The sequence below is a fragment of the Plecotus auritus genome (genome assembly GCF_963455305.1).
Source record: "Plecotus auritus genome assembly, chromosome: 3".
NCBI classification, from domain to species: domain Eukaryota; kingdom Metazoa; phylum Chordata; class Mammalia; order Chiroptera; family Vespertilionidae; genus Plecotus; species Plecotus auritus.
Window position 1 is genome coordinate 207,712,017 of NC_137772.1, and position 10,373 is coordinate 207,722,389.

The following is a 10,373-nucleotide window of genomic DNA, read 5'->3' on the forward strand; positions in this document are numbered from 1 at the left end:
ACTTTCTGAATATGATGAGCTGTAAGGTTTATAAGGTTATACCTTATATAAAATGTCAAAGTAAACAAGTTTTGTTTTCATTTTTTAGTGAAAAGTTGGAAGATTGTTCACGAAAGCTAATAAAAGAGAATGGATTAAATGCAGGCCTGGCATTTCCTACTGGGTGTTCTCTCAATAACTGTGCTGCCCATTATACTCCCAATGCTGGTGACACAACAGTATTACAGTATGATGATATCTGTAAGATAGACTTTGGAACACATATAAGTGGTGAGTTCTTAGAAATAATTTCACCCCACCCTCTCCCTAAAAGGACTAGTCTTTTCTCTGTTGGATGGGGCAGGGCTATAGATACTGAACTCCCAAATTTTCTTCTTGATGCCTCACTTTTTAATAGAGCTGTGTTGAGGTAGATTTTGAAATTTGCTTTAAAGCATCCTACTAAATGGAGTATAATAAAAACCATCAGGTAATTGAAGTTTATCCTTTGTATCAAGGCATGAAAAATATAATCTTGCCCTAACCGGTTTGGCTCAGTGGATAGAGCGTCAGCCTGCGGACTCAAGGATCTCAAGTTCAATTCCGGTCAAGGGCATGTACCTTGGAGGCAGCTGATTGATGTTTCTCTCTCATCGATGTTTCTAACTCTCTCTCCCTCTCCCTTCCTCTCTGTAAAAAATCAATAAAATATATTAAAAAAGAAAAAAATATAATCTTATATTTCTTCAGGTATTATTTCAGACATTCATATAACAACAAATGATTACTTAGAACCTTTAAGTTTACCAACCTTTATACTTGTTAGCTTTTCTGTAAGTATAGTTTTATCTCACTTTAACAGGTGAGAAAGCAAAGCTTAAATTAAGTACTTACCTAAGCTTTTATAGAATTGAAGAAGCTAGAATGATGGTTAGCATCCTGTGGACCTACACATATTCTCTACCTACATTGCTGTTTCTTAGTTCCCTAGGCCAGTGGTCGGCAAACTGCGGCTCGCGAGCCACATGCGGCTCTTTGACCCCTTAAGTATGACTCTTCCCCAAAATACCTCGGCCTGGGCGAGTCTATTTTGAAGAAGTGGCGTTAGAAGAAGTTTAAGTTTTAAAAATTTGGCTCTGAAAAGAAATTTCAATCATTGTACTGTTGATATTTGGCTCTATTGACTAATGAGTTTGCCGACCACTGCCCTAGGCTTTTCTAGCTTTGATTTGTTTCTGTTTATATTTTTGCATAACTGCCTCAATGAGTACTGAATTAGTGCTATCTTGAAGTAATATGTACTACCCCTGGAATTATTTTTTCATCCTGAATCCTTCACATAACTTAATAATTTTACTTTTTTCCCCTGTTAACTAGCAAGGATAAGCAATGGAGTAGATGCTATAAAATAGATAAATCGACTAGCTGATAAGTAAATTTTTTTTAAACAAGAATTTTTTTCTTTCAGGTAGGATTATTGACTGTGCTTTTACTGTCACTTTTAATCCCAAATATGATACATTATTAAAAGCTGTAAAAGATGCCACTAACACTGGAATAAAGGTATGTGAACTGTAATCACTATTTCATTCAATATATTTTGAGCACATTATAACCTGTATAAGATCTTTGAATTATGTAAGACTATTATATAATGTACCAAAGGTTTTTATAGAGGAAGTTACAATGTATAAAGCAGTTTTGAAGTTAAGGTAATGTAAAATTCTGCGCTTTGAATAACATTATACATTATTTGGTCTTTAGTGTGCTGGAATTGATGTTCGTCTATGTGATGTTGGTGAGGCCATTCAAGAAGTTATGGAATCCTATGAGGTTGAAATAGATGGGAAGACATATCAAGGTGTGTTCTTTAAAAATATATCTTACTTAAAATGGTGTGACCTTTGCAAAACTAATTTTAAAAAAGAGTGTTGAGTGCTTTCTTTGGATCAGCTGCTTCATCTTTGTCTCTTGAGAATATAGAGGGAAAATGGGGAAATGACCTGCTTATGGTAGTAGGAGTATGTGGTCATTAGCTGGGAATTGTTGCCAGGCTCCTCTGGTAGCTGATAAGAAGACACTTGGTGATTTATACCAGGATGGCCAAAATGCAGACTAGGTTTTCTGTGACTAGTCAAATCATAACTGCCTCAAGGAGTACTGAATTAGTGCTGTCTTGAAGTAATATATTCTGTCCCTGGAATTATCTTCTTCATAATTTGGAGAAGTTAAATATAAAATTGAGAGGCCAGTTTATTCCTTGTGTGTCCTTTAATCTTTGTTTTTGTTTTTAATCCTCACCCAAGGATATTTTTTCCATTGATTTTTAGAGAGAGTGGAAGGGAGGAGGGGAAAGGAGAGAGATTGGTTGCCTCCTGCACAACCCCCAACAGGGGTTGGGGGACTGAACCTGCAACCCAGGTACATGCCTTTGGGAATCAAACCTTTTGGAGTATGGGCTGACTCTCTACCCACAGAGCTGGTCAGGGCACTTCCTTTCATCTTTATTCCATCTGCCTGCTACTCTTTCCTAGCCACTGCCTTAGGTACACAGTCCCAGAGTCACTTATGCTCTTCCTCAGTCCAGTCTTCCTCGGACTCCCAGCATCTATCTGACCACTCTTCAGCCACCATCCTCTTGCCTCATCTATACTCATAGCTTTCTGTTCCCACTGTCCTAAAAACGTTCTTACAGAATTCCTACATTTCCTTTAACCATATCCTGTCTGTCCTGTGTAGTCTTTGAGTGGCATCTGTCATGCTTCCTTACCCTTCAGTAAATTTATATAATTCAGCATTCTTTGCATTACCCTGTTGATAATAATTAAAGACTATTATGTTTTTAGCAAGTGCAAAAGAGTTCTTCCTATGAGACCAATCAAAAATACATTTAAGTAAAAACAGATTTTTCTTAAAAAATTTTCTTTAAAACAAAAATACATTTAAATAAAATAATTAACCTAACATAACCAAGTTACACAGAAGAAGCAAGGCACAGGGATATCCATTTCATATTATACAGGTTTTTGATAGCCACAGGCTAATTCTGGGATCAATAGTTGGTAAAGTAACTTTCTAGATAAGAAAGGCTGCTCACACTTGGATGGAGGTGGTATGAGAATGAAGAAAACATGCTTTGGGGTCAGGCAGGTCTATCTTTGAGCTTAGATAATCCTATAACCTTTTAAGAACCCAAGGTATTTTTATTTATTTTTTTTTTTAGTGTAATAGGATTAATGGTATTATTTTTTGTTTGTTTTATTTAGAAATAAAAATTTTATGATAGTGTCTGAAATTTATTAGTATTTAACAAATATTGTTATTTTCCACCCCAGTTTTGGGATTGGTGCCATAACAAATAATGTACATTCAAGTCTCTCTCAATCTTTCTTTTCTATTTTCTTCTAATTCTGTGCGATCTTGCTTTCAAGGTCTCTATTAGGTGACAATTTGACTTTGAGCCAGTGCACTATTGTAATCTTTAATACCTGCCTCCTTACCTCTTCCACTAAGCTAGTACAATATTTTTGGCTCTATTATTTCAGCACCTCTTTTTAGATATCAGTTATTGTATTGGTTTGGGTTCTTCATTTAAAATGACAGAATTCATTTTTACTAGTTAGAGCAGAAAGGGTATGGACAAATCATGACATTGGAAGTTGAAGAACTAGGCTATAGGCTTAACTTTCAGAAGCAATTTCCAAAAACCATAATACAGAACTGGGCCATCAAGGGAGGCAATTTTATTTATTTACTTTGAGCAGGAAGGTAATAGAATTAGAAAGTTACCTTTACAGCTGTTGGTTCCAGAATTAGCCTGAAACTGTCAAAACCTGATAATATAAAAATAGATACCTCTGTGCCCTGTTTCTTCTGTGGAACTTTTTTATACGTTAGGTTGGTTTTTATTAAAGATAGATAGATTGATTGATTGATTGATTGATTGATTGATTGATTTTGCCATTTCCACACCTGCCCTTTATTTGACTCAGCTAGCAGGCTGGCGTGGGCTCTTCACACTCCTCAGACAGCACCCATATATTTTTAGGGTGGTGCCACCATTTTGTGAAGGCCCAGAGCCCACCCAAGTCTTGGAGGCCAAGTTGAATCAACAGCCAGAAAGTTGGGGGGCAAAAGGCAACAGGCAGACAGGAAAGGCAAGGCTCTTCAATGACGGAGACTCATCTCAAGGGAAAGCTTAGGTCCAGCAGTGTCTCCCAAGGACACTCTGAATCCTAAGGAGAGATACTCAAGGGCTGGATGGAGTAGATCTGTGTGCTGAGCAGCTGGTGTCTATATGGCAACTTTGAGGAGACCCATGATACCAGGCTCAATGTTGAGGGAGGGGGAGAGTGCAGCTGTTGTGTCGGAAGGGCTCCCCCCTTTGCCCCGATAAGGAACTTCTTAAGGTTCCAGGCCATATCTGAGTGACGCACTGGACTCCAAATGATGAACTTGGGATTGGTCATGAGAGAAAATGGGTCATCATAAGGGTTGGGGAACTTGTTCTTCAGGTAGGTGAAGACAGGATGCTTGTTGTAACCATTCATCTCACACTTTCGGGCAAGGGTAAAGGTGGGCTGGACTCCACCCCCAAGAGCAAACATACTTTGAGACTATTTAGGTAGGATCTCATTCTGACAGTTCTCCTATGTCCAGATTGGTTGCAAGGGAAGCCAAGAACCACCAGGTGCCTGGGAAAAAGTAGCATTGCAGCTCATTGAGCTGGCTCAGAGCGATGCTGCATTCTCAGCACTGCCCTGCCTCGGAATGTATTGAAATCTATCTTCTCCCCAGCCAGGCTGATAGTAGTGAGGTCATAGAACAACTTGGCAATGTTTAAACAGCCATGGTGGAAGTGCAGAGTCTAGAAAATCTTTTTTTATTTAAATGTATTTTTTATTGGCCCAATGGGTCAGTTTGCCTTAGGGACATAGTAATACTTGCTGACTTTTAAATACATTTAGCTTATTTATATAAAAAGGAATATTTTTTGAAGAGCTGAGAGTTTTATCTTTCTGTACCATTCCCTAAATTTGTAATATACTTGTTATTGTTACACTGTTACAGATTTGGAAAAAACCTTGCTACCTAATTCTGCCCTAGAAGAAAGGTAGCTCATCCTAAGGATTCTAGCACTGTACCAGCTAAATTTTTTAAAACCTTTTTTATTGTGGACTGTAATAAACACTATTTGTACAATATCTATATAATAAGAGGCCAATATGCAAATCAACCGAACAGCAGAACGACCAGTCACTATGACACACACTGACCACCAGGGGGCAGATGCTCAACACAGGAGCTGCCCCCTGGTGGTCAGTGCGCTTCCACAGGGAGAGCACCACTCAGCCAGAAGCGAGCCCAGCGGCCATGGCGGCAGCGCTAAGGACCGAGCAGGCAGGCAGTAAGGAGCAAGGGATCCTAGATTGCAAGAAGGATGTTCAGGGGAATCAGACCTAAGCTGGCAGGCGGACATGCCCCGAGGGGTCCTGGACTGTGAGAGGATGCAGGCTGGGCTGAGGGACACCCTCGCTTTCCCCAACCCCCCAGTGCATGAATGTCATGCACCAGGCCTCTAGTTCTATCTGTGTAGGCCTTCCTCTAGTAAACCACTATCTTAAGTACTAAAGTATTTCCATTTGCTTTTCTTTATACCTTTTACTATCTAGTTACATATCCCTAAACAGTTATGTAATTATGCATAATTTTGAAAATATTAAATGTACATGTATACATATGCATTCCATTGCACAGTATGTGTATAATTGTGCCTTACTTTGCTCATTTTTTCTTTAGGTTTTATTCAGTTCAGTGTATCCCTAGTGTTTTTATTTCTGAGTAGCATTCCACTGTGTGACTACACCACAGTTTGTTTATTCTGTCATTAATCTCAGGACCTTGGGGTTATTTGAGATTTTCTTTTTTAACATTGGAAATGTTGATGGAGTAATAAAATTTAAGGTTTCATAAATCCTATCATTTTAACACAAAATACTAATTTTTACATTGCCCTTTAGTCCATAACAATATATAATTTTCATGTTTGTAATCATTATGTACATGGCATTTTATGACTCTTTTTATTGATTAACAATACCTCCTTAGATGGACCCCCTTGTGTCCTCATCACATAGTTTATTCTTTTTCCACCATTTCTCCTTACTCGCTTCTAGTTTTTAATTAATAACATTGCAATGAACATCTTTTTATATTACACTAGTTTTCCACTTTGTATTTTAACTACCTTAAGGTGAGGTTAAACTATTTTTTTCTTATTATGCCAGTGAAACCAATTCGTAATCTAAATGGACATTCAATTGGGCCATACAGAATACATGCTGGGAAAACAGTGCCCATTGTGAAAGGAGGAGAGGCAACAAGAATGGAGGTATGTATGTTCTTTGTGAAGCATTTTGATTTTCTTTTTCCCAAACCAAAGCTAGTGATAGTTAAGTACATAGTATGCTGAGCAAAATTAATTTGCCATTTATATTTACCTTGACAGGGATTGGGCCATATTAGTGTGCACATTTTTTCTTAAATATGCTTTTATTGATTTTAGAGAGAGAGATTGCCTCCTGCACACACCCCAACCGGGGATTGAATCTGCGACTTGAGTATGTGCCCTGACCGGGAATCGAACTGGCAACCTTTTGGTACACGAGACGACGCACAACCAACTAAGCCACACCGGCCATGGCATTAGTGTGCAAATTTTGTCTAGTTGGATCAGGGCTCAAGTCAGTTATGTAAAATTGGGTATGTCAAAGGATTGTTTATTCAACATGTAGTGAATATTTACTGAGCATCATGGATGTGCCTGCCAGTCTCTTCAGTAGGCACTAAGGATATAGTGAACAAAACAAAATTCCCTGCCCATGTAAAGCCTGCATTCTAAAAGGAGGACATAGAAAGACCAAAAAGCGCTAAGGAGGTAAAAAGCCGGGAAAGGTGGATAAGGACTGCCAAGGGTATTTCATGTTGTTTCTTCCATGAAGTAGGAAATACCGCAGCCTGACGTTAAGATATGGTAATTTTAATTCATTCTGAATTTTTCTTGTCTCCCTATTCTAATGTATTTTTTAGGAAGGGGAAGTATATGCCATTGAAACCTTCGGTAGCACGGGAAAAGGCGTTGTTCATGATGATATGGAATGTTCACATTACATGAAAAATTTTGATGTTGGACATGTGCCGATAAGGTGAGAGACTTATTTCTATAAGACTAGTGAGTTTCCCTTCCCAGTTAACAGCTATTTTAAAAATGTGAAAAATATCCACAGTGATACACAGTTTTATAGCCTAATATTAAATTCTGTGAATTTCCATAATGCAGCAAAGAGATTGGCCTGTTAAAAATTTTAACTGAGATGAAAATGATGTAGGTAACTATTTTCTTCAGGTCCAGTTTCTAATAATTGTAATAATTTTAGAGATGATAATTTTGTGGTATGTCTAGATTTTTTTCTTATATTTGGTAAACTTTATCATTTTATTTACTTTAAAAAAATATTTTTGGTCCTAGCCAGTTTGGCTCAGTGGATAGAGTGTCGGCCTGCGGACTAAAGAGTCCCAGGTTCGATTCCTGTCAAGGGCACATGCCCAGGTTGCGGGCTCAATCCCCAGTAGGGGGCGTGCAAGAGGCAGCCTATCAATGATTCCCTCTCATCATTGATGTTTCTATCTCTTCTAATCCCTTTCTCTCTGAAATCAATAAAAATATATTTTTTAAAACAATCTTTTTGGATAGGTGGGTGAAAAATTTACACCTACTTTATGTGCAGGTCTTTCAGCTTGATGCATAAAAAAAGAAATTCTCACCAGAATACTGTTGGTGAGTCTGTATTGGGAATTTCATACATGCATAGACACAGACATGATAAGAGCCTTCATCTGGCTTCCTATTCAGCTGCCATCTATAATTAGATATGGGCTATTATATATCCTTGCTTTTGAATGTGAAAAGAAAAGTTTTTTAAACTTTAAGTAAAGCCACAGCTACCATTTGAGTTTTCCTTAATGGGGAAGTGAGTTTTGGTAACTTTTTAGCTAACTATTAATCTTGGATTTTCTTCTTTTAGGCTTCCAAGAACAAAACACTTGTTAAATGTCATCAATGAAAACTTTGGCACCCTTGCCTTCTGCCGGAGATGGCTGGATCGCTTGGGAGAAAGTAAATACTTGATGGCTTTGAAGAATCTGTGTGACTTGGGCATTGTAGATCCGTATCCACCATTATGTGACATTAAAGGATCATATACAGCACAGTTTGAACATACCATACTGTTGCGTCCAACATGTAAAGAAGTTGTCAGCAGAGGAGATGACTATTAAACTTAGTCCAAAGCCACCTTAACATCTTTTATTTTATAAGCTTTGTTGGAATACATTATACCAGAATTGATTTGCAACATGTCTGTTTAACAGTGGACCTATATAATACTTTTATTCGTGTTTAAAAAGGAAAGAATTTGATCAAAGGCAAACCGTCTAATGTAATTAACCACGGAAAAAGCTTTCAGGACTTTCAAATGTTAACTGTTTTTCCTCCTGTCTAGAAAATGCTATAAAGTTCAAATTAGTTAGGAATGACTTAAGCATTTTGTTTTGAACACCTAAAAGATGCTTTTTAAATATTTATGTTGCCATATTATTTGAATGCTTTGAATGACTACATCCAATTCTGCACCTATACCTTCTAGTATTGCTTTTTAACCTTCCTGGAATCCATTTTCTAAAAAATAAAGACATTTTCAGACCTAAGAGCTAATTTCAATGTCTGTGGTTATAATTTTGCACAGAAAATAGCTAAACTTAATGTAGGGGAATGTAGAGCTTTTTATCTGGATTTAGACCTCTACTCTGAAACTTTTTTTCTGATATAGTGGCTAAACAAGATCTATACGTGTATAAAGTGGGAGAAGCTTCATAAATTAATATACAGCTTGAATATTTTGCCTTTTTTTTTAAGGACCATATTAGTCCTTATCTTTCATTTTTTTCTCTGGCATTGGAAATATCTATTTGTAACATGACTTAGGAATATTGTACAACTTGAAACCTTGGTCTAGTAAAATAACATTTAGATCCTTTGTCCAGTGCTATATTTATTAGGAAAGGTATTCAGCTTGCTTGGTAAACCAAAAACGCATTTAGAACCACAAAAACAGGAAAATTTTCCATGATTGGGTCTCGTTCTAGTTAGAAAAGTTAAATTGAATTATTAGGCTTTTTCATTAGTGAACCAAATTCTTTAGCACCCTGTACCTCGACTGGTTTGGATTTATAACATTATGGGTGATATTTCAGCAAGTGAGGTTATAGTGACTCATTAAAGCAGCTAAGTGCATAAGTTGAATGTAAGATGCATAATACTTGAACTGAACTCCACTACCAACTCTTGAACAAACTGCTTGAATTCTATGTAAATGATTTTTGGGAATGTTTCAAAAAATTTTCCAAATAGTTATGTACCAAGGTAAAGCCTTAATTTGTATGTTTAGCACAGTAACATTTATTGCCTCTGGGATGCTGTTTTGTATTTTAATGTTTTTCTCATAGGAAGAGAAACCTGACTTCTGTACTTAGATCATTTATTATACATTAAAAAGCCGCTTTCAGCATTTGAACTATAAATGAATGTTATCTTGTGGGATAAACAATCTAGTTTAGCTAAATGAGCCATGTTTACTATGGTGCTAATGTTCATTAGCTATCTTTGAATAAGTTCTCCATTTTCTGTGATGTGCTAGTGGCAGAGCTCATCAGTTCGTGCTTGGATATGTTACAGGGCTTGGGCCCGCCAGCTAGCTCATCTGGAGTTTTTGAGTCCATACTGTTTTGATGTGCTTTGGAGGGAGGTATAAAGTATCCTGATTTCCAAGCCCCTGAATTTTAGAATTGACCTTTTGAGTCAAGAATTTTGGAGCTTTGTGAGATCTCTTTAGTAGTAGTGATCTCAAACCATTTATGAGATCCAAGCTCCCTTCCCAGGTAACTGTTGGAAGCAGTAGCACCACTTACATGCCGCTGGAATGGCTGGAAAGGATATGATCTTGTATATAAAAAAGCTTTCACTTAAGAAAAAACTGTATTGTTTACCTACTAGCCATGTATCTCTTGAAATCATTCTGTCATGTTTATAATGATGTACCTTATTGGTAACCAATTATTAGTTTGAATGTTTAACAATAGTGCCTTTAGTAAATTATTTTACAACCAAAACGTTGTTTTTTGTTAGATCAATTTAGCATAATGTAGAAGCCCACATTGAGATGTACGGTAAGAAATCTTAAGTTTCTGTACATTGTCTAAGTTTTAGTTTCATTTTAATAGACTTTTTTTTTTTTAGATCTGATTTAGGTTAGCAAAATTGAGCAAGTTACCACATG

At 37.0% G+C, this 10,373-nt stretch overlaps 1 protein-coding gene and 1 pseudogene across 3 annotated transcripts in view; one reads left to right on the forward strand and one right to left on the reverse strand.

Annotated features, from left to right (window-relative positions):
* The window catches only part of METAP2 (methionyl aminopeptidase 2), a 30,708-nt gene extending 21,101 nt beyond the window's left edge, over positions 1 to 9,607 (forward strand). For both annotated transcript variants that reach the window (XM_080661200.1, XM_080661199.1), the window contains exons 6-11: positions 89 to 270; positions 1,448 to 1,542; positions 1,744 to 1,840; positions 6,267 to 6,370; positions 7,069 to 7,184; positions 8,064 to 9,607. In XM_080661200.1, coding sequence (XP_080517326.1) covers positions 89 to 270; positions 1,448 to 1,542; positions 1,744 to 1,840; positions 6,267 to 6,370; positions 7,069 to 7,184; positions 8,064 to 8,316 — 847 coding nt within the window. In that variant the 3' untranslated portion in view covers positions 8,317 to 9,607. The remainder of the gene's footprint in view (positions 1 to 88; positions 271 to 1,447; positions 1,543 to 1,743; positions 1,841 to 6,266; positions 6,371 to 7,068; positions 7,185 to 8,063) is intronic.
* Positions 4,171 to 5,767, reverse strand: LOC308243342 (glutathione peroxidase 2-like; annotated as a pseudogene). Its single transcript has 2 exons — positions 5,759 to 5,767; positions 4,171 to 4,846 (listed from the first exon to the last, which is right to left on the reverse strand). The product of its transcript is annotated as a glutathione peroxidase 2-like (transcript).
* Positions 9,608 to 10,373: the final 766 nt, after the last annotated feature.